The following is a 24,476-nucleotide window of genomic DNA, read 5'->3' as shown; positions in this document are numbered from 1 at the left end:
ACAGATTTTTACTTTGTCCGCTTGGGGATTCAATCTTGCTACCTTTCGGTTACAAGTCCAACGCTCTAACCACTAGGCTACCTGCCGCCCCAATAATGCAGTGTCTTTGGGTGCAGTGTCTTTGGGCTGGTCTTTATTGCGTTAGAGCTGCTGATCTATCCCAGAGCTTGTGTGTGTGTGTGTGTGATTGCACTGTACCCTGCAATCACACCTGCAACCCTGTACATGTGACTATTAACCAATCTGAATCTGCGTGTGTTTATGTGTGTGTGTGTGTGTGTGTGTGTGTGTCTGTCCATTGTCCCCCTTGCACCAGGAGTGCAGGCAGCGTAGACATATAGAGTCTGACTGGGAGGAAACCCTTAGCGCCCTGTTAAACTGGCAACCTCCTCTGTCACTCCTCTGTCTGTCGCCACTCCAGACACGGGGCTGGAGCTGCAAACAAAGAGCCCCCGAGCTCAATAAAAATGTGGTGATTAAACACCTCCCCTTAATTGCTCCTTTTGTCCGGGAATCAAACGGTCACACTGATTACACAGGTATGGGAGAGAGAGGCAGAGAGCTGACCATGCCGGTGACGCCTCCGAGAAGGCCAGACACCTCTGCTATCCCTCTGCCTGCCCTCACGACTCACGTCACCGCCTTTTTATCCCACTAAACTAAACAACCAGCGTCTGTGTGATATGATGTGTGTGTGTGTGTGTGTGTGCATGTGTGTGTAAGTGTGTGTGTGTGTGTATGTCTGTGTGAGTATGTGTGTCTCTGGCAGGTAGGGAGAGAGAGGTAGAGGGACAGAGGAAGAGAGAGGGTTCTGAGGTGAGCGACACCAGAGCTCCCCACAGTGGACGGTTGTTGTATTACAGCAGGCTAGCACAGTCCACACACTGGGCTCTGAGCTAACAGCCAACTGGCCGTACTGCTGAGGGGATGAGCCAAACCCAGGGCCTGTGTCCAACGTGACGCAGCATGTGTAAGATCACAGCAGCATGGGAACCATACACATCATCTGCCAGTCACAGAAATAAAGACATTTCACTCAAACACAAGGCCCCGAACACAGCGCCTGTCAAATGGGTCAATATGAAAGGGAGGGGCTCAATTACTGTGCCCGCAAATACACACATTAAGTGCCTTTCAAGGGTCTGTAAGTACTTCACTGTAGTACTTCGATGCTCTCTCTCTCCACATTCACCACTTGTGAAACACAGCAGCCATTTTGGTGCCAAAACACCCATCATATTAGAGCTGGGCTCAGTCAGTTTCAGAGGAGAGTTTTCTACGGTCAGATTTAGAGAGTCAGAGTGGGAATTTGGCTGGAGAACAGGTCTTAACAACCCCTCTCTACGAGGGAAAAGTGCTCCCTGCTGACACCATATGGAGCACCTACCTACCAACCCCACGCACAACAAACAGGTCTCCTGTTAATGCATTCGTCTGACCAAACCCAAAAACCTCACAAACCCCACAATTATTGGCATCACCACGATGCACCTGTACACCACAATGGCTGTAGCTTAAAAATGTTATTTTTAATTGATGAAGTTAGATGTTTAATAAAACTGCCATTGATCGTCACGGTAGTGAGACACACTGCTACAACAGTTGGCATGGTGGACAGTAATCACGTCTGGGTAGTCACACGGGGCGAGGATGCCCCCTGCAGTCTACGAGACACCAGTGCATATTTCCATGTAACGTCGTACGGTAACAACACCATTTCCGTTCCACAACGCAATCAACGACTCTCTAAACATTACGAAAAGAAAAGGAGACCATTATTAAAATTGTGCAAAATCTTTATTCATTCCTTTCATCATATCTTTCCATCGTCGTCACCATCATGAACACACCACTGACAGAGAAGGACAAGAACAGATAGGGATCTGAATACAGTCACTCTTTATGGGGGGGGGGGGGGGGGGGGACAATAGGTATCAGCTGTCAACGGGCCCTACATACCGCAGCTAGAAGGAGCACTGGATACTGAAGGCTTTGTAAGGTGTTTCCCACAGTCTTTCCATTTCTACAAACAATATTTGACATGTGCAGATAGAGCCATTTCTCTCCCAACAGTACATTTCTCCTTCTCTGGTCCATATTCACATGTACAATACACTCTTGTTGTTGTTGTTCAACACCAACGCCACTATGTATGCATGTCCTAGTGAAGACATTTTACCATAAGGGACATTTTAGTTATTTTGTTTACTTTTACTCCAAATATAAATCTTTCGGTGGTTCCCTGTCTTTCTACACACTAGACAGGTAGACCTTGAGACAGTCTGAGAGAGAGAGAGAGAGAGAGAGAGAGAGAGAGAGAGAGAGAGAGAGAGAGAGAGAGAGAGAGAGAGAGAGAGAGAGAGATCATACATTTTATCTGGGCTAAGCAAATGTTGAATAAGTGCAATGTCCAGTATAATGTACTATAGTACAGAAAATATGAATAACCCACACATACATACAACTAATTGATAAACAGAGTAAATTATACACAGGGTTGCCGTTCCCCAAGGTAAACCATAAATATGTAAGTAAAGCACTTGAACAACATCCAGTGTCCTGTGGGTAGGGCCATATAATATCTTCATGTGTTATATCTCTGAGTAGGGAGGGGTAGTGGGCTGTAGGGCATGGATTCACCTGGGGTCACTGCCCTAGTCTCTCAGAGTGGGATGGACTGTACTTTATGGAGCAAGTCACAAAGATAAGTCTATGGCCATGGCAGAACAGCTCCTCTTGTCAGTGCGATTTCTCGAAGAAGAGTGTTGCTATGGGTTTTGCATCATGCTCTCTCAGATTCAGCAGTCTAGAGGGCACCAGTATTCTCTGTGTCATCATTTTGACTCTCCGGTCTAATTTCCCTAAATGAAACGTCAGGAGAAGACAAGAAAGCCTTTAGTCTACAGAGGGAGCAGGCTGTGGCTGTGTCTGTCTGTGACTAGTCTCTCCTGACAGACTGGTAACAATATTAGCTAGTGATGGATTCTCCTGTGTAACATACAATCATTTTACTCAACCAGAGGGCTTCAGGTCCCTCTGTCTGTGCTATCTGAAGACAAACTGACCCACTACATGACGAGGCATGGTAGAACAGTGCTTTGACCCGGGAGATAATTGCATCTTGGCCCGTTAATTTATGTCATTAGTCAAAGAATAGGAAATAAACGGATCACTGAGATAATGCCTACAACAAACACAATACAATAACAACCTTCTATATGCATGTAGATCCATTATTCAACACCCACAGGGGGACGTAATAAACAAAACATGATTCTTTGTTCTTCTTCTAGGTATCCATAATGAGAACTGATGAATATAGATACATAGAACAAAGGATTCTCACATTTGCAGCTGATAAAAGAGAGTGGATGAGACTTGACAGTGGCTCAGGAGGAAATGAGAGACTAGGGGCTGAAAGGGAAGTGTGTGTGTGTGTGTGTGTGTGTGTGTGTGTGTGTGTGTGTGTGTGTGTGTGTGTGTGTGTGTGTGTGTGTGTGTGTGTGTGTGTGTGTGTGTGTGTGTGTGTGTGTGTGTGTGTGTGTGTGTGTGTGTGTGTGTGTGTGTATGAGCGCTTGCGCTTCAGCTCAGAGTGTGTGTGTGTGTGTGTGTGTGGCAAACCAGTCCAGCTAAGGTTTCCTTCATTCATCCCTGTGTTCTCCAGCTCTATCTAGCCCACGGGTGTGGCTCACTGGAGCACAGAGTAGGAACTGTTACACATGCTAGCCAGACACAGGGAGAACGGAAAGCAGAGGAATAAAAAGTGAGGGAAAAGAACTGTAGATATGAGGCGTAAAGATCATCAACCTCCCTCATCTGGTCTGAGTTTGTGTTTCCCGAATGTCTGTCTGTATTTATGTCTATAGTTCTGTCTGTCGGTCTATCTGCAGTACAGACCTGTTCCTCCAAGGGCCACCAGGGAGCCTCCATTAGCTGGAGTAGATCTGGGTGCCGATCACACGCATGATCTCCTTCTGCACCTTGGGCTCCTGGGTGTTGATGTTGGCATCTCCCACCTGGCCGTCCTCGTACCTGCAACACAGAGGTGACCGTTCACATTCGATGAAACGATGTGACTGGTAGTTCGCTGTCTTGCTGTGCGTCACGTTTCTATTGTTCCTCATTTTGTTACATGGTTGTGGAATGTCTTACGGAAACGCAATAACAACTTTACAGGCAACAGACGGAACCAACGTGTCACACGGATTTCTAGGGGAACGATAAGAGTCAGGACGAGGTTACTCACACGAAGAAGAAGCGCGTGCAGACGTGGTCGGACACAGGACACACCCAGATGTTGCCGTGCTTCTGCAGGTCCTTGGACGTGATCACTGAGTCAGGCAGACAGCGAGACATGGAAGGGGTCATCGTTAACAAAACACACCACCCCATGACCAAGAACAACGGCTCAAAATTGACCAAGCTAGTCTATACATTTCATGTGGTACAGTATTTACCTTCACAAAGGGCAATGCAGTTTAGATTCCGGCTCTGGAGAAACCTTGACTGGATAGGACGGCTCTGTGGAAGCAGTCAGTACAGAGCATGATGTAATGCTCGGACACGTATCAACAGGGCAAATGGTTGCAAGTAAAACGTGTATGAGTCTCTCACCATCAGACACTGCACCTGTGGAACGCTATTCATACGGTTGTAACGCTGCACCAGCTCATCTTTGGTGGGCATGCGGTGCTGTCCTTTACCCATCCCTGAACACACACACGGATGTAGACAAACGCAAAGCTGGTCAGAGCTGTACTGGAGCTGAGATACTACCATATGCTGAACAGGTCAACAGCTGAACATACTTTTGAGTTCTGTTGATGGAACAACACAGAGGAGGTGAGGATGGCATAGGGTCAGGGTATTGCTCAACCTTACTTAAAGATGGCTGCTTGCTTACCCAGTTAGACTTGGACGCACATGCACACAAAACTAGAGGACATCAGATGAGTGTGTGATATGCAATGCACAGAGCCAGACACATACAGACCAGACCAGCAGCCCCACAGTGGACACACAGGACAATGTAGTGCAGGGACAGCACTGGTAGGTGAACCCAACCCAAAGATGAAGATGGACTGTACCAGAGACAGAGACAAGTCAGCTGAACAAAGTGAGCAGACACAACTAACAGTCTGAAGGACGAGGGGTGAGAGAGAGACAGAGAGAGACATAGAGAGAGACAGACAGAAAAACAGAGCGAAACAGAGCGAGACAGAGAGAAAGACAGAGACAGAGAGACAGAGACAGAGAGAGAGAGACAAAGACAGAGATAGAGAGACAGAGAGACAAAGACAGAGAGAGAGAGAGAGAGAGCAGGCCATAGCCTGCAGGACAGAGGGTAATTCCTACCTGAGTATCCAAAGGAAATGCTGGAGATGGGGCTGAGATAGATACCCTTTCCATAGGCTGCACCATGCAGCTTGTGTTGAAAAGAGCAGGGGGAAGAATCACTGAGAGCCCACCAGCAGCGCACACACTCAAGACACACACACACACACACACACACACACACACACACACACACACACACACACACACACACACACACACACACACACACACACACACACACACACACACACACACACACACACACACACACACACACACACACACACACTCAGAGACACACTCAGAGACACACTGCCAGGGGAACATACACTCAGAGACACACACTCTCATATATACACACATACAAGAGAGACACACACACACAGAGAGGTAGCAGTGCAGAGAGAAGGTAGAAGGTAGCCCACAGTGGGCTCTATGTTGAACCACGAGGTGAAGTGCAATAGAAAAAGAAACCTGCCTAAAGTACAATACATTGGTTATTGTAGGACCACATAGTCTCCTGTTCCACTACCCACTGAGACCTCATAAGGTGTTGAGGTGAGGTAACACACGTCCATGTAGAAGTCTTGTGTTGAACATTCATGTAAATCATCCATAATAACGTGGAACCACATCAGAACGGATGGCGACAGAACAAGGGGAGGATGAGGATGAAGACGGATGATGAAGACGGGGGAATGTTTGATGGACATCCATGGCAGAGCAGAGGGAGTTTCAGCTCCAGTGGAGAGGTGACACCCACGGAAATACTTTGTGAGAGTGGAGGAAGAAGAATCACTTCTGAGTTTAGGTGACAGAGATGACATGTATCTGAAGGACAGCGTGCGAGAGAGAGAGAGACAGAGACACAATGAGATTTGCTGTGCGAGCTGAAGGCGTGACAGAATGAACAAACACGCGCTCAAGGTGAGGAGGAGGGAGAGAGCGAGGGACGCAGAACAAGGAGATGAACGACGAGTCTTCAAAGCTCTAACAACAAAGGTTCTAATGCTGTAATATGCTCATAATAAACCGCTCACTGACAACAAACACCCTGCTGACTTCTCCCATCCATACAGCATAATATAATAACAGGAAGGAGCGAGACGGCGTGTCTCAAAGGTGCATACAGCATGAACCTAAGAGTCTATAGACATAGAAATAGATTGTCATGCATGTGGTTTAATGTCTTGTACAGGGTCTTGAACTGCCAGGAGGATCAGCCATATACATATTAAACATCATTAGGTTCAGCATAGAGGTAAATAAGAGAGACAGTATAGGTGATGACCGTTACTGACCTTCCTTGGATCCCTCACCCACTCACCCACTCTGTGGATCCTCATAGCGAAACAGACATGGGGCGGGGCAGCAGTCGTAACCTCTGACCTAGTCTACTCAGTGCTCTTAGTGGTCAACCCAGGCAGCCACGCCTTCAGCCAGGCCGACTGGTAACCCCCAGCCCCCCAGCAGACAACACAGCCCCTCCGCCTCTCTATCAGGACAGGAAGAGGCGTGGCGTCCACTGCTGTCAGAGCAGGAAACAGGAAGTGCTCGACATATGCCAGGGGAAAATTACTGGTGGGCCTGGCATTTTAAAGCGCCCAATACATTGAGAGAGAAACCTGGCATCCGTTACTGTCAAAATGGATCAGCTGGACAGCCAACCTGCACTGTGTGTGAGGAGGACAGACAGGCTCTGTCCAAGGGAGGATGCGTCTTAGCTCAGCCAACTGCTGGATCTACATACCTGCAGTTTGGTATAAGAGGCATTGACTAGTCCATTTCTCAGAACGGAGTGCCAGTTCTCTATATGGGAACCACTAGAGCAGGTGCAGGGAGAGAGAGAGATAAGGAGAGTTGTGAATACTGAACACTTCTTCCTCAAACAGGGCCAGTGCTTTCTAAAGGCTCCAACAATGCTGTGCAGAGAGCGTTCAAAACATAATTATTTCCACTTTTGCATGCCCACCATTTATGGACATATTGCTATACTGTACCTCGAGTAAAGCATTCATGCCGGGAGATATCTACATCTTATTGGCAATGCAATAAGTCTGTTTACACTGTGTTTTTGGCTGATTGTATGAGATAGTAATTCTATTTTCTCACATTTTCTAAACTTGGCATGTTTGTTTGCTAAAGACAGCAGAATGGCTGAGGACATACAGCACAGGAACAGCTCAGAAATCTCATGATATTACATCACCCCTCCTTCTCCTTTCAACAGCAGGATGTCACGTGAATAGAAGTCTCAGTGGGAATACATCAAACTATACCTTCTCTCATCTCTTATTGTCCTCAAATAAACCCCAGGGGTGAAACAGGGTAGCCATGCTGTTATTCTTAGCAGAGACAATGTTCAAGAGGAGTGGTTGTTGAATTTAAATCAGCTAGCTGCCTGAGGGACTGAGACCGTTCTGATTGCTTTCAGATAGTCCCATGCATGCTTCTGCTTCGTGCCTTTTGTACAGCAGGGGCATGGCTGTCTGTTGCTCACACTGATATTGCTACATCAGGGACCCAGTACTGCTGGGAAAACAGGGTGTGGTGTCTGTTCACTGTGCTGTCAGCTGGTGGATGCTGTAACTACCAGACATGTGGGACTCTACTTTGTGCTGCCTCTGTCTATAAGACTGGGCGGCAGGTAGCCTAGAAGTTTCAATCCCGGATCTGACAGGAAAAAGAAAATCGGTGTGGAAGTGAGCTGGCAACCGGAGGATACTGGTATCTAATCCCAAATGCCGTTGCCTGACATTGTGCCCTTGAGCAAGGCACTTAACCCCCCACAATAACTGCTCCACTGGCGCCCAGTGTGGCAGCCCCCTGCTCCAACCTGGATGTGTCTTTGGGAAGGGATGGAATTAATTTTGGTTGGACTTTGTGCACAATTGACGAATCAAGTAATCTCAAACTTAATGTAACATAGTACCTATTCTGTATGTGGGAGTCTATGGTTAAGGGGAGGTTGGTGCTGCCATATACTGTATATGGGACCACTACAGGGGAGTGGCACCCTTAGGGGAGAGAGAGGGGACTCACTGGAAGGCAAAGGTGCTGCCGTAGAGCTTCTTGGCCGTGCGAAAGCGTGCCTCCTTGGCAGGCGGGCTGCTGAGCAACAAGAACTGGTGGGATGTGTGCATGAACTTCAGTTGCTATAGGAGAGAGAGAGAGACGGAGGGAAGGAGAGAGAGTATAGAGAATCATGTAGTGGAGAACACACGGCAACAGTTACGAGGAAGAGCAGACACCAGAGATCTGTGTTATTCATACCCTACTCAGAGGCAGCTTGACGATATGGGATCGGTTACTGGATATGATCCTAGAGAGGGAGAGAGAGAGAGGGAGAGAGAGGACGGGATAGGATTGGGAGAAGAAAAACAGGTTCGTGAAAAAAGCAGAACAGGGTTGGAGGTTTAGATTGCAGGAGGTGTAAGCAGAGACCTTCTACCTACCACTGCAGTAGAGGGTGAGCCAGAGGGTCCAGTTTGTCCATCTGTTTCTTAATCTCCAGATATGAGCCCTGGAAAAGACAGCTTTCATTATTTCACACCCCACTATCATTTCGTCACTAAACTACCAAATCTAAATATGACAAGGAGACGATTCAATGCAACAACACATATATAGTCTCTTTTCACAGCCCAAGTCCAGCACAGGACTGCCCTTCCTTCATCCCAGCCTCCCCCAGCCTCAGTACCTGGGTCATCTCGCGGATGGACATGACACTGTCCAGTGCTTTTTGCAATCTCTCATAGTTCTTCTTCTGTGACCAGGGAGCAAGATGGAGCCACAGAGACAGGCGTCAGAAGGACAGGGAGAGAGAAAAACATTGGATTAATATCTACAACCCATTCAATGAGCCCAAAGTAATGTTACAGAATGTTATCACATATTATGATAACCAGACATCCTGTAACGTGGTGTGTAACCACAGCAACAGTAGTAACCTTTGGGTTGAAGGCCAGAGTCTTGGGGTCGTTGGGGTCGACCACAGATGGGTAGGGTTCAAAGATGATGCTTTTACGAGGAGACTCCAGAGCAGCCCGACACATAGCCACCAGCAGATCCACCACCTAGGGATCAACATGAAAGCCGATCAGTTATCACCAGATAGACAGGGACAGACAGACAAGACAGGGGGATAGAGAAAGTGTGTGTGTTGTTAGTCAGGAAGTCACCTCTGCTCCAGTGGCCACCTCCTCTGCTGCTCCTGACATCACACCCAGAGTGTAGAAGGAGAACACACACAGCTCTCTAGTGCACACAGCCGGCTGCGCACCCACACACACACACACACACACGCACGCACGCACGCACGCACACACACACACACACACACACACAGGGCAAGCGGCACACACACGCACATGAACAAACATCAATCTGAGTGAAACAAAGAAACTTGCTCATAGCTGAATTGAAACATTTACATTTTAACGTTCACTTCACACTGTATGTTTTTTTATGTGGTCTACCTTCAACATGGATCCGTTCTGAAAGACGTGCTGCTCGTCACAGACCACACAGTACTCATTGAGAGTGGGGATCCTCTGCTCCGAGTATTTCATTATCTGTCAGGAGACAAAACATGGTGTTCCTGCCAATCACTCCCTCCTCTCCTCCAGCCCCATATATCACTCTCCTATCATGACATCATCAGCTGACTGGGCCTCTTATCAACGTTTTAGTCTGTCACTTTACCCAGGGTTGAAACAAACCCATTATACACACGCACATGAATCTAAATCATTTGATAGATAAAACATTTCCTCATTTCAACTTTCATGAATCAATTAAACTGAGGCGGAGACCTTCTTTGAGCACATACTATGTCCTCTAACTCTTGTAAGGGTAATTTGACCCTTGATAGTCCTATCAGTGTTTGCGCTTTGGAGTTGTTTTGGAAGGACGTTCAGAGTGAACTAAAAGCCTATTAGGGCCCTAGCTTTGTCCTTGAGGTCTTATCTACCTGTACTAAGAAGCCATACTCCAAGGTAGGGATGTTCTTGCAGTGGCCGCCCGCCTGGGATGAGAAAAACAATTCAATCAGCTGCCTCGTGGTAATCTGCGCTGGGGCCCTGGCCGCTGGGACAGCCACAGTCTGATGGGTACAGTGAAGACAAAGCATTATGGGACACGGCGCCAGCCATGTCAGATATGGGTAGGGAGAGGCTCAGGAAGGAAGGTAGGTACAGTACTGTAGGTGTGTTGGTTGGGGGAGGGTACAGTCAAAGTTCTCAGGTAGTTCAAAGCGAGAAAACAATTAGATATTATGGATAATAGAATGGGGAAATAGTTGCTTGTGACGAGTATTGCTCTGAATTCATGCACTTTCTGATATGGATGATGTATTGTGTTTGACTGTTCTAGCTAGCTGTAAGGTCACAGTGATTTTTTTAATGCAATAGAATACACATCAAAACACACACACGTGAAATTTCATTAGGCGCAATAACTGGGCTCTGAGCAATATTTAGACATGTGTTTTTGGGTTTCACAACTCAAATACCATCAGGTCCAACAGCAATACGTGGAATGACGTTTATGTGTATTGTCTTGACCTTTGTTTTGAAACGTGTCTGCATGTCTTGACTGCTGTTTTGAACATGTCTGATGTATGTATGTTGACCTTTTGTATACAATGTTTTCATGTTTATATGTTCACCTGCCAAGGGCCTGCAGATGTAAGTTAGCTGTTAGCTAAATCTGGTGCAATGCATCTCTTCTCACTTCTGAGATGTTTTTGTTGTAAACTTAACAAATAAAAAATAAAAAATATTGTGTTGTCTGTGCTGATGTGTATAGGGGTAAGAGGGCCAGTCAGGAGAGGGGTGTGTGATGGTGGTGGTGAGGCGAGGTGGCCTCCGACCTGGCTGTTGGGGGGGTAGCTGAACAGCTCCCCCTTGGGGTTCTTCATGGTGCAGGAGATGGAACGATTCATGAGCCGGGTCACCCTCAGCTCTGGAACACTCAGCTTCCCCTTCAGAACCGTGTCCTGGATCAGAGGGTAGCTGGGGGACCTGGGAACACAGACACACACACACAACCCAGAGACCATTAATGGATAGACCTGGAAGTATACAGTACATACACATACAGACAGACATTCAGACACCTACGCAAGAAAATTATAGGAACACAAAAGTTCAGAGCAACCAATTAGTGAGTATGTTTACATGCACACTAATAATTCAATGTTAAGCTGATTATGGCAATACTCCAAGTTTGGCACTAGTCATGTAAACACCTTACTCTGATTATCTTAATCTGCGTAAGATCAAGCAAAGTAAGCATAACCCGGTTAAAACAACCTTTATTGGCGTTCCTGTGTTGTTATTGATCTGCGCGTGTGCTATCACGATCAATCAGAGCCTCCCTCGAGTGAAGTGAGTTCGGGAAAAAGTCTTTAAAATAGTTTACACATACAAATGTTATACGTCCAAACTCAAATAGGCTTCCCAAAAATAACATGTTCGCTGTGATAGAATGTTTATTTTGATTGGCAATTTTCTACATTTTTCCATCAGGGAGGCTGATTATGCTCTGTACATGTATAGCGGATTGTGAGCGAAATCGTTCTTCTTGCAAACCATGTAAACGTTTTAATCTAAATATTATATTAATCAAGAGTATTCACAATAATTGTATTATTGAATGGAGGTAAAATGTACCCATTGACTACTGAGATGACAGTGATGATGAAATCTGACCAGGATAATGAATGTGAAGCTATAATAGTAGCCGGGATAGTACTAGAAGCTATAATAGTAGCCGGGATAGTACTATAAGCTGTAATAGTAGCTGGGATAGTACAGAAGCTGTAATAGTAGCCGGGATAGTACAGAAGCTGTAATAGTAGCCGGGATAGTACTATGAGCTGTAATAGTAGCCGGGATAGTACTAGAAGCTATAATAGTAGCCGGGATAGTACTAGAAGCTGTAATAGTAGCCGGGATAGTACTAGAAGCTGTAATAGTAGCCGGGATAGTACTAGAAGCTGTAATAGTAGCCGGGATAGTACAGAAGCTGTAATAGTAGCCGGGATAGTACTAGAAGCTGTAATAGTAGCCGGGATAGTATTAGAAGCTGTAATAGTAGCCGGGATAATACTAGAAGCTGTAATAGTAGCCGGGATAGTACTAGAAGCTGTAATAGTAGCCGGGATAGTACTAGAAGCTATAATAGTAGCCGGGATAGTACTAGAAGCTGTAATAGTAGCCGGGATAGTACAGAAGCTGTAATAGTAGCCGGGATAGTACTAGAAGCTGTAATAGTAGCCGGGATAATACTAGAAGCTGTAATAGTAGCCAGGATAATACTAGAAGCTGTAATAGTAGCCGGGATAGTACTAGAAGCTGTAATAGTAGCCAGGATAATACTAGAAGCTGTAATAGTAGCCAGGATAATACTAGAAGCTGTAATAGTAGCCAGGATAATACTAGAAGCTGTAATAGTAGCCGGGATAGTACTAGAAGCTGTAATAGTAGCCGGGATAGTACTAGAAGCTGTAATAGTAGCCGGGATAGTACTAGAAGCTGTAATAGTAGCCGGGATAGTACTAGAAGCTGTAATAGGAGCCGGGATAGTACTAGAAGCTGTAATAGTAGCCGGGATAGTACTAGAAGCTGTAATAGTAGCCGGGATAGTACTAGAAGCTGCAATAGGAGCCGGGATAGTACTAGAAGCTGTAATAGTAGCCGGGATAGTACTAGAAGCTGCAATAGGAGCCGGGATAGTACTAGAAGCTGTAATAGTAGCCGGGATAGTACTAGAAGCTGTAATAGTAGCCGGGATAGTACTAGAAGCTGTAATAGTAGCCGGGATAGTACTAGAAGCTGTAATAGTAGCCGGGATAGTACTAGAAGCTGTAATAGTAGCCGGGATAGTACTAGAAGCTGTAATAGTAGCCGGGATAGTACAGAAGCTGTAATAGTAGCCGGGATAGTACTAGAAGCTGTAATAGTAGCCGGGATAGTACTAGAAGCTGTAATAGTAGCCGGGATAGTACTAGAAGCTGTAATAGTAGCCGGGATAGTACTAGAAGCTGTAATAGTAGCCGGGATAGTACTAGAAGCTGTAATAGTAGCCGGGATAGTACTAGAAGCTGTAATAGTAGCCGGGATAGTACTAGAAGCTGTAATAGTAGCCGGGATAGTAGTAGAAGCTGTAATAGTAGCCGGGATAATACTAGAAGCTGCAATAGTAGCCGGGATAGTACTAGAAGCTGTAATAGTAGCCGGGATAGTACTAGAAGCTGTAATAGTAGCCGGGATAGTACTAGAAGCTGTAATAGTAGCCAGGATAATACTAGAAGCTGTAATAGTAGCCGGGATAATACTAGAAGCTGTAATAGTAGCCGGGATAGTACTAGAAGCTGTAATAGTAGCCGGGATAGTACTAGAAGCTGTATTAGTAGCCGGGATAGTACTAGAAGCTGTAATAGTAGCCGGGATAGTACTAGAAGCTGTAATACTAGCCGGGATAGTACTAGAAGCTGTAATAGCAGCCGGGATAATACTAGAAGCTGTAATAGTAGCCGGGATAATACTAGAAGCTGTAATAGTAGCCGGGATAGTACTAGAAGCTGTAATAGTAGCCGGGACAGTACTAGAAGCTGTAATAGTAGCCGGGATAGTACTAGAAGCTGTAATAGTAGCCGGGATAGTACTAGAATCTGTAATAGTAGCCGGGATAGTACTAGAAGCTGTAATAGGAGCAATACTTGGGGATGGGAGAGAAGATGCTGAGTCCTGCGCGGAACTTCTTGATGGTTCCCCCGGCCTTGAACCAGCTGTGTCTCTTCTCCTGCTGGGCCTTCAGGAACTCATTACTGAGATGCTTCCACTGCTGGGACGTGAACGTACTCAGGATCCTATAGGGCACACAGCACAACCAGTCACAATCAATTAGCAATTAGCAGATGTCATTGACTCTACTGTACATTTAAGTCCATAATATACATTAAATGACCAAAAGTAGGTGGACACCTACTCGTCGAACATCTCATTCCAAAATCATGTGCATTAATATGGAGTTGGTGTGCAGGCCAGTCAAGTTCTTCCACACAGATCTAAACAAATAATTTCTGTATTGACCTCGCTTTGTGCCCTTGGGCATTGCCATGCTGAAACAGGAAAGGGCCTTCCCCAAACTGTCGCGACAAAGTTGGAAGCACAGAATCGTCTAGAATGTCATTGGATGTTAAGATTTCCCTGCAATGGAACTAAGGGGTTCCTAGCCCGAACCATGAAAAACAGCCCCAGACCATTATTCCTCCTCCACCAAACTTTACAGTTGGCACTGTGCATTCGGGCAGGTAGCGTTCTCCTGGCCTCGGCCAAACACAGATTAGTCCGTTGGACTGCCAGATGGTGAAGCGTGATTCATTACTCCAGAGAAGGCGAGCTTTACACCACTCCAGCTGACGCTTGGCATTGGGCATGGTGATCTTAGGCTTGTGCACTCGACCCAACGGTCCTGTTCTGTGAGCTTGTGTGGCCTACCACTTCGCGGCTGAGCGGTTGTTGCTCCTAGACGTTTCCACTGCACAATAACAGCACTTACAGTTGACCGGGGCAGCTCTAGCAGGGCAACAATTTGACGAACTGACTTGTTGGAAAGGTGGCATCCTATGACAGTGCCACATTGAATGTTCCAGAGCACTTCAGTAAGGCCATTCTACTGCCAATGTTTGTCTATGGAGATTGCATGGCTGTGTGCTTGATTTTATACATATTGAATTTTATATATATTGAAGGGGTGTCCACATACTTTTGCATATTAAGTGTAAGTTGTATAGGTGTCATTGAAAATGGTGGAAATCTTGTGAAATTAGTGTAGGACCCATGGATAGCCTCTCTGAACCAGAATGAGTAATCGTGCTGAGTGGCATATGACTTGGGTAGGACTCACTTCTTGAGCTGCAGGCCCAGGCTGAAGCCCTCTTTATTGGAGGGCTGGAACACCTCCACTGACGGTTCTGAGAATAGATAACTCATTATTTCGCAACCCATAGGAGTGAAGAGCTCAGCTCTGATTAAACACAAACAGGCACACATACAGTTGAAGTTGTAAGTTCACATACACCTTAGCCAAATACATTAAACTCAGTTTTTCACAATTCCTGACATTTAATCCTAGTAAAAATTCCCTGTATTAGGTGAGTTAGGATCACCACCTTATTTTAAGAATGTGAAATATCAGAATAATAGTAGAGAGAATGATTTATTTCAGCTTTAATTTCTTTCATCACATTCCCAGTGGGTCAGAAGTTTACATACACTCAATTAGTATTTGGTAGCATTGCCTTTAAATTGTTTAACTTGGGTCAAACGCATCAGGTAGCCTTCCACAAGCTTCCCACAATAAGTTGGGTGAATTTTGGCCCATTCCTCCTGACAGAGCTGGTGTAACTGAGTCAGGTTTGTAGGCCTCCTTGCGCGCACAAGCTTTTTCAGTTCTGCCCAAAAATGTGGAAGTATGCTTGAGGTCATTGTCCATTTGGAAGACCCTTTTGCGACCAAGCTTTAACTTCCTGACTGATGTCTGGAGATGTTGCTTCAATATATCCACATCATTTTCCTCCCTCATGATGTCATCTATATTGTGAAGTGCACCAGTCCCTCCTGCAGCAAAGCACCCCCACAACAGGATGCTGCCACCCCCGTGCTTCACAGTTGGGATGGTGTTCTTTGGCTTGCAAGCCTCCCCCTTTTTCCTCCAAACATAACAATGGTCATTATGGCCAAACAGTTCTATTTTTGTTTCATCAGACCAGAGGACATTTCTCCAAAAAGTACGATCTTTGTCCCCACGCGCATTTGCAAACTGCAGTCTGGCTTTTTTTATGGCGGTTTTGGAGCAGTGGCTTCCTCCTTGCTGAGCGGCCTTTCAGGTTATGTCGATATAGGACTTGTTTTACAGTGGATGTAGATACTTTTGTACCTGTTTCCTCCAGCATCTTCACAAGGTCCTTTGCTGTTGTTCTGGGATTGATTTGCACTTTTTCCAAAGTACGTTCATCTCTAGGAGACAGAACGCGTCTCCTTCCTGAGTGGAATGACGGCTGAGTGGTCCCATGGTGTTTATACTTGCGTACTATTGTTTGTACAGATGAACGTGGTACCTTCAGGCATTTGGAAATTGCTCCCAAGGATGAACCAGACTTGTGGAGGTCTACAATGTTTTTCTGAGGTCTTGGCTGATTTCTTTTGATTTTCCCATGATGTCAAGCAAAGAGGCACTGCGTTTGAAGGTAGGCCTTGAAATACATCCACAGGTACACCTCCAATTGACTCAAATGATGTCAATTAGCCTATCAGAAGCTTCTAAAGCCATGACATTATTTTCTGGAATTTTCCAAGCTGTTTAAAGGCACAGTCAACTTAGTGTATGTAAACTTCTGACACACTGGAATTGTGATACAGTGAATTATAAGTGAACTAATCTGTCTTTAAACAATTGGAGGAAAGAATGTCTTGTGTCATGCACAAAGTAGATGTCCTAACCGACTTGCCAATGCTATAATTTGTGGAGTGGTTGAAAAACGAGTTTTAATGACTCCAACCTAAGTGTATGTAAACTTCCGACTTCAACTGTACACAGGCAGGCGAACGCATGGACACACACACGCACAGCCACTGGGGCTCTGCTCACCCGGTCCATCTAGGTACTGGGAGAGAGAGAACCGTAGTCTCAGAATGATGGGCTCTGTTCGGATGACCTTCCAGGCTGTTGCCACCTCCTCCTGGAACAAACACACACACATATGATATACACATACACTTTCTACTATGCTGAATTGTAATACTGGAATGCCCAAAGATAATAAAAACGAAAACTCACATCCAAGAAACTGATATTAATCTGAAGGTCAATGTCCACATCATCAATGGTTCCATACTCTCTGAAAGAGGAAGAATAGCAAACATTCAGATGTAATAATCACATAAACTGAAAAGCTTTTCCGCACCAAGAAACTTGACATCTCAGTGGGTCTGATGTTCTCTGTAGCAAAGTATTTACTGATAATGACAATAACAGTTTGTGGTCTTGGTTTAGAGACTTGGCTGTGGAGACTGTGTGTGTACTGTAGTACCTGACAGAGACAGCACTGTCGGTATAGATGTCCTTCACTGCCTCGATGTCTGCATCCAGTTGGGGGTGTCGGTAGAGGTCAGCAGCACAGCTCCCCTGCAGGCCGGGAGGGGCACAAGTCAGACCACTGAATTATCCATGGAGATGCTGCTGTAGCATCCATGTACAGTAATATGAGCTAGCACTGATACTCATGTATACAATGACTGTAGTATTAGAAAATGTACAGGGGCAGTCTCCTGTTCTGCTGTCTCACAGGACTGTATCGGCATGTCTCTATCTCTAGTTCCGTCTTCTATCTGTCTCGTTCTCACACACATATATTAGTGCCTACAAACAGGCTCTCATGTCTCGGTAGATGGTCTGAATCCACTGGAGAATTAAAACCGGACTGAATTTACAGTACTTTCACCTCAATCCTTTAGAGATAACTTTATGTAGAAAGCTGATTGAAAGATTAAGACATTGTGTATGTCACATGGGATTTGATGTAACAAGATTGCAGTTACTGTAGACCCCTAGGGGAGTTCTGTAGACCCCATGTGTTGATTCTGTTTGTATTGGACCAAAGAGCCTAGCGGGCAAAACTGGTTGAAATGACGTCATTAAGACATCCTTTCAACCAGTTTTGTCCGGTTTGCCCTCTGGGAGGGATAGGAGGCCTGGGAGGATGACATGACGGCCTGGGTACCTGGATCCCATAGAGGAACTGCTCCGACTCATTCTCCCCATCTGATTCCTCATCAGTCCACGACTGGCCTCTGATGTCCTGCAGACAGATGTGACAGATGTGAAACGCCATTATAGTTATTATCGCTCCATCTCCCATCCTTTCTCTCTCTCTGTCCATTTAGCTGCCAGTTCTTCAAAGACTTCAAAATAAAGCTTTTTATGTCACGTCAAAGGGATGGACGGAGATCCATTTGGATTAACAAAGTACAACTAGACATGAAATAAGCCAAAGACATTCAATACATTATTTGTAAAACATGTATGACGATTCACTATTATGTTTTCGTTTGGCTTAGTAGTTATCGACAGCAAGGCATCACGCCTTATATATCTATTAGATATCTACATACATCAGCCATTCTGACTGTATCTATTATGATAACTGCAGTCTGATGATAAACAGAGACTACAGTATTACGACTATGATACTACCATTGGATATGGTGTTATAAGAGTCGTCTCACCATTGGGTCTGTTGTTCATAGGGGTTTCTCAGACAGGGTTAGGCTTCTCCCATCCATAACAGCTGAGCTCCATGTAGGTGGAGGGACTGAGGTTGAAGTCTGGCCTGGTCACTCGGACTTCCTCTCAAACTGTGGTAACTAATCATTTGGCATGACAGGAAGGAGAAACAAGAACAATAAGCTTACAGTATGTCTCTTATTTCAGCATTTTCACAAAGCATCTACCTTAAATAAACACAGTTCACTAAACAATGATGCAATGACGTTTTCCGCATTGCCACTTCCTAATGGTGGCCTCCTTTTCCCTTTTTCTTTCAATCATCTGCACTCCACCTTGCCATGTATCCTAGCAACAGCCACTTCTGCCATCTGTCACCGTCCCATTAATCACAGTGAAGACGGAGAGTGTGTGGGAGAGAGAGGCTTTATGTGTTGTGCTTTGTGCACAATTTTATGTTTAGGTAATCTGAATATCCAACAGAATCTTCATCTAATCTTTTCAATCTGTGTACAAAAGGTAAGGAAAGGGTAGTCCATTTGGTAAAAATCACTTCATTGTATTACCTGCACTGTCAAGTTTAGGAATAGTCTTTGTTAGGAATAATCATTGAAAGTGTGCAAAATATTTATCTGGCTGAATCAGGAGTTAAAGCCAGGGATGGATATATTTCTCTCTGGGCATTTTTTACATTTTCTCAACATCCTAAAATTGTGATATTTCATCATCACCAGCCATTAAGCTCTCAGACCTCACAATGACCTCAGAGGATGAGATCACTGTGCTAGATGGTACCAGGTGTGTACTTTTATAAACTGAATCTATGATATATCCCTAACAGCTCCCAACAAAAGCATAATAGCGTTAGAGATGATAGCATACTTCCCTCCACATATTTCAGCTGCCATATCTTTACATTCAGGTGTAAACACATCAGACATTGTGTCCCCTAAGCTAAACACAACATGCACTGAAGGCAATACCTTTTCAACATTGGACAAAATCACAACATAGACGACAAAAGATCTAGAGTGACACATCCAACACAAAAATAAGATTATATCAGTTAAACTGCATAATGGTAATGGACTCCTGTCAGCTGTACGATGCTCATAGTTGAATACAGGTTGTTATCACAGAACACGCTAATAAACACACACTCACAACACATACACAGCCTGTGGCTGTTAGAGTCAACAACAAATCCAACGATGCCTCCTCTACCAGATACGTGTGAGTCCATACAAATGAAGAAACACTGTCTCTCTTTTCCTCTGCCTCTCTCTCCTTTCTTCTTCTGTGCTTACTCAGTTCAGCGACCTCATCTCTCCCCAAAACTGAGCCATTTTGTTTCACCAGAAGCTGCCTCTAGCGAGACCACATTCCATTTCAACTATAGTGTATTTATCATGTGTTCTTTTGCTATTAATGGTTTTCCACATCTCCTGGATGTTCAGCAATCCTCTTTTGGAAAGCCCCCCCCCCCCTCCTCCTCCCGTATTCCCCCACCTGCATTGCCATGTCCCCGAACCCCCCACCCCCCTCGCCTCTCTCTGTCGTCTCACATACCGATAGAGCAAACTGACCCCCTCCCCTCATCCCTTCAATGAGAATTAAACACACGCAGAGGCATGCAGCTTTACCCATCCCCCACCTCTCCTCCGTCCGGCACACTTACCTATACAGGAGCTGGAGATGGAGGATGGAGATGGAGGATGCTGTCCTTGGTCCTGATCCTTTCCCTCTTAAAGGGAACACCTGCTTTTATATCCCTGCTATGTCCCCCCTGAATGAAAAATTTAAATAAAATTACTTAAAAACAACAGTGAGAATTGTAAATGCCAAAATGGCTGCCTCCCTCTCTCTCCCTGTCCGTATCAGCCTCTCTGCTTCCAGGTGGCTGCTCTATGTCTGTGTTTATCTATTGCAGATCTCTGCTCGTACTGCCGTCTTAGTTTTTGCCTGACAACACTGAGGGGCCTGAGCATGCTCAGTTGGAGCTAGCAGCTGGTCATGTGACTTGCAGCTGACTGTGTTTCTGCTAAAGGGAGAAGGGGTAGAGAAAAATGGAGGAAAATGGCAGTCCTGTTAGTGCTGTGTGTGTGTGTGTGTGTGTGTGTGTGTGTGTGTGTGTGTGTGTGTGTGTGTGTGTGTGTGTGTGTGTGTGTGTGTGTGTGTGTGTGTGTGTGTGTGTGTGTTTCTGAGTCTGTTTCTAAGCCTGTGTCTCTACCAGAGCAATCACTTTTTGAGAAAGAAGTTCATGTCTGTTGTCTGATACCATTTTAGGACCATTCTGTCTGTTACGCTCACAAATCGCCTTTTCTAAAAGATGAAACAAAAAAAATATATACAGTGAAAACTTAGGAACGAAACCACAAAACATGAAACATATTACATTCTAATTAACTCATGAAATGTAGAAGCATTGGTACAGTATTTAATGTATTGCAGTGTGTATAGCAATTATATAGCAGCATATTGTTTAGGATATTGTACAGTGGCTGAGTCAGTGTCTGAGCCAATGGCAATTAGCCTCTGTGCAACAGTCTTAATCAGTGTTTATCCTGGTTAGCTCCCTGCATCGTGGTAAGTACTGACCAATATCACAGACAGATTAGGCTCTGAACGAACTGTCCGTTTGGCTCTGCTGTGTGTCCACTCTTAGTAAGGAGTGCTGTCTCACTCTTTGCTGATGTGTTATGGCAGGAATTCCAAAGTGCAGTGACCCTTATAAAGATGTTCTGCCTGAAGACAAAGATAGAACATACAGTGCATTCAGAAAGTATTCAGACCCCTTGACTTTTTCCCAATTTATATATATTTTTTTAAATCTCACCAATCTACACACAATACCCCATAATGACAATGCAAAAACAGGTTTTTAGACATTTTTGCAAATTTAAGTATTCAACATACACTACTGTTCAAAAGTTTTAGAACACCTACTCCTTCAAGGGTTTTTCTTTCATTTTTACTATTTTCTACATTGCAGAATAATAGTGAAGACATCAAAACTATGAAATAACACATATGGAATCATGTAGTAACAAAAAAGTGTTAAACAAATCAAAATATATTTTAAATTTTAAATTCTTCAAATAGCCACCATTTGCCTTGATGACAGCTTTGCATACTTGGCATTCTCTCAACCAGCTTCATGAGGTAGTCACCTGGAATGCATTTAAATTAACAGGTGTGCCTTCTTAAAAGTTCATTTGTGGAATTTCTTTCCGTCTTAATGCGTTTGAGCCAATCAGTTGTGTTGTGACAAGGTAGGGGGGTACACAGAAGATAGCACTATTTGGTAAAAGACCAAGTCCATATTACGGCAAGAACAGCTCAAATAAGCAAAGAAAAACAACTATCCATCATTACTTTAAGACATGAAGGTCAGTCAATGTGGAAAATGTCAAGAACTTTGAAAGTTTCTTCAAGTGCAAGTCGCAAAAACCTTCAAGCGCTATGATGAAACTGGCTCTCATGAGAACCGCCACAGGAATAGAAGACCCAGAGTTACCCCTGCTACAGAGGATAAGTTCATTAGAGTTACCAGCCTCAGAAATTGCAGCCCAAATAAATGCTTCACAGAGTTCAAGTAACAGACACATCTCAGCATCAACTGTTCAGAGGAGACTGTGTGAATCAGGCCTTCATGGTCGAATTTCTGCAAAGAAACCACTACTAAAGGACACCAATAATAAGAAGAGACTTGCTTGTGCCAAGAAACATGAGCAATGGACATTAGACTGGTGGAAATGTGTCCTTTGGTCTGGAGTCCAAATTGGAGAATTTTGGTTCTAACCGCTGTGTCTTTGTGAGACGCAGTGTGGGTGAATGGATGATCTCCACATGCGTATTTCCCACCTTAAAGCATGGAGGAGAAGGTGTTATGATGTGGGGGTGCTTTGCTGGTGACACTGTTTGTGATGTATTTACAATTTTAGGCACACTTAACCATAATACCTACTACAGCATTCTGCAGTGATACGCCATCCCATCTGGTTTGGGCTTAGTGGGACTATCAAACTTTTGACCGGTAGTGTGAGTATTCAGACCCTTTAATTTTTATAGATTTATTTTTATTAAACCTTTATTTAACTAGGCAAGTCACTCAGTTACTCAAGTACTTTGTCGAAGCACCTTTGGCAGCGATTACAGCATCGAGTCTTCTAGGGTATGACGCTATAAGCTTGGCACACCTGTATTTGGGGAGTTTCTCCCATTCTTCTCTGCAGATCCTCTCAAGCTCTCTCAGGTTGGATGGGGAGCATCGCTGCACAGCTATTTTCAGGTCTCTCCAGAGATTTTCAATTGGGTTCAAGTCCGGGCTCTGGCTGGGCCACTAAAGGACATTCAGAGACTTGTTCCGAAGCCACTCCTCCGTTGTCTTGGCTGTGTGCTTAGTGTCGTTGTCCTGTTGGAAGGTGAACTTCTGAAAAACATCCCCACAGCATGATGTTGCCACCACCATGCTTCACCATAGGGATGGTGTCTGGTTTCCTCCAGACATGACGCTTGGCATTCAGGCCAAAGAGTTCAATCTTGGTTTCACCAGACCAGAGAATCTTGTTTCCCATGGTCTGAGATTCCTTTAGGTGCCTTTTGACAAACTCCAAGTGACCTGTCATGTGCCTTTTACTGAGGAGTGGCTTCCATCTGGCCACTCTACCATAAAGGCCTGATTGGTGGTGTGCTGCAGAGATGGTTGTCCTTCTGGAAGGTTTCTCCCATTTCCACAGAGGAACTCTGGAGCTCTGTCAGAGTGACCACCGGGTTCTTGGTCACCTCCCTGACCAAGGCCCTTCTCCTCCAATTGCTCAGTTTGGCCAGGTGGCCAGCTCTAGTAAGGGTCTTGGTGGTTCCAAACTTCTTTAATTTAAGAATGATGGAGGCCATTGTGTTCTTTGGGAACTTCAATGCTGCAGACATTTTTGGGTACCCTTCCCCAGATCTGTACCTCAACAATCCTGTCTCGGAGCTCTATGGACAATTCCTTCGACCTCATGGCTTGGTTTGCTCTGACATGCACTGTCAACTGTGGGACTTTATATACACAGGTGTGTGCCTTTCAGAATCATGTCCAATCAATTGAATTTACCACAGGTGGACTCAAATCAAGTTGTAGAAACATCTCAAGGATGATCAATGGAAACAAGATGCACATGAGCTCAATTTTGAACCTCATAGCAAAGAGTCTGAATACTTATGTAAATAAAGTATTTTTGTTTTGTTTTTTAATACATTTGCAAACATTTCTAAAAACCTGTTTTTGATTTGTCATCATGCGGTATTGTGTGTAGATTGATGAGGAACATTGTCATTTAATCCAAGGCTGTAACGTAACAAAATATGGAATATGGGATGAGTCAGACCGCAGAGTGAAGGAAAAGCAGCCAACAAGTGCTCAGCATATGTTGGAACTCCTTCAAGACTGTTGAAAAAGCATTCCAGGTGAAGCTGGTTGAAAGAATGCCAAGAGTGTGCAAAGCTGTCATCAAGGCAAAGGGAGGTTATTTGAAGAATCTCAAATGTAAAATATATTTTGATTTGTTTAACACATTTTTTCAATACAATTTGCAAACATTTCTAAAAACCTGTTTTCGCTTTGTCATCATGGGGTATTGTGTGATGGTTTTTGAGGTGAAGTTGTATTTAATCCAAGGCTGTAAAGTAACAAAATATGGAAAAAGGGAAGGGGTCTAAATACTTTCCGAATGCACTATACTTCAAGAGCCTATGGTGGGGGAGTATGCACAGTGCATGACCCTTTCAATAGACATAATTATACAGGACAAATGTACACACCTTCTCAAAGGATGGCTCTAGCTGTATGCGTACAGGGGAGA

The 24,476-nt window shown here is 44.7% G+C and overlaps 1 protein-coding gene across 1 annotated transcript; it reads right to left on the bottom strand.

Annotated features, from left to right (window-relative positions):
- Positions 1-3,903: 3,903 nt before the first annotated feature.
- LOC120052457 (protein mono-ADP-ribosyltransferase PARP6-like) lies at positions 3,904-18,238 on the bottom strand. Its single transcript, XM_038999383.1, has 21 exons — positions 18,128-18,238; positions 17,438-17,532; positions 17,185-17,245; positions 16,996-17,086; positions 15,253-15,319; positions 14,063-14,212; positions 11,210-11,360; positions 10,310-10,363; positions 9,816-9,911; positions 9,519-9,611; positions 9,288-9,413; positions 9,038-9,103; positions 8,793-8,860; positions 8,611-8,659; positions 8,380-8,492; positions 7,088-7,160; positions 5,356-5,425; positions 4,630-4,709; positions 4,458-4,521; positions 4,247-4,331; positions 3,904-4,032 (listed from the first exon to the last, which is right to left on the bottom strand). Exons 1-21 carry the CDS (start codon positions 18,236-18,238, stop codon positions 3,930-3,932), a joined length of 1,866 nt encoding a protein of 621 aa, XP_038855311.1. The 3' UTR covers positions 3,904-3,929.
- Positions 18,239-24,476: the final 6,238 nt, after the last annotated feature.

Source organism: Salvelinus namaycush, chromosome 1, assembly GCF_016432855.1.
Source record: "Salvelinus namaycush isolate Seneca chromosome 1, SaNama_1.0, whole genome shotgun sequence".
Taxonomy (NCBI): domain Eukaryota; kingdom Metazoa; phylum Chordata; class Actinopteri; order Salmoniformes; family Salmonidae; genus Salvelinus; species Salvelinus namaycush.
This window is presented reverse-complemented; position numbering and strand designations above follow the sequence as displayed.

Excerpts from the sequence above, each read along its gene's own strand:
- LOC120052457 (XM_038999383.1), bottom strand. The coding sequence starts at position 18,238 with ATGGCGTTTCACATCTGTCACATCTGTCTGCAGGACATCAGAGGCCAG. Across the intron at positions 9,912-10,309 it reads AGTATGGCTTCTTAGTACAG|ATAATGAAATACTCGGAGCA; the intron begins GTAGATAAGACC and ends GTCTCCTGACAG. Across the intron at positions 4,522-4,629 it reads GTATGAATAGCGTTCCACAG|AGCCGTCCTATCCAGTCAAG; the intron begins GTGCAGTGTCTG and ends CTGCTTCCACAG.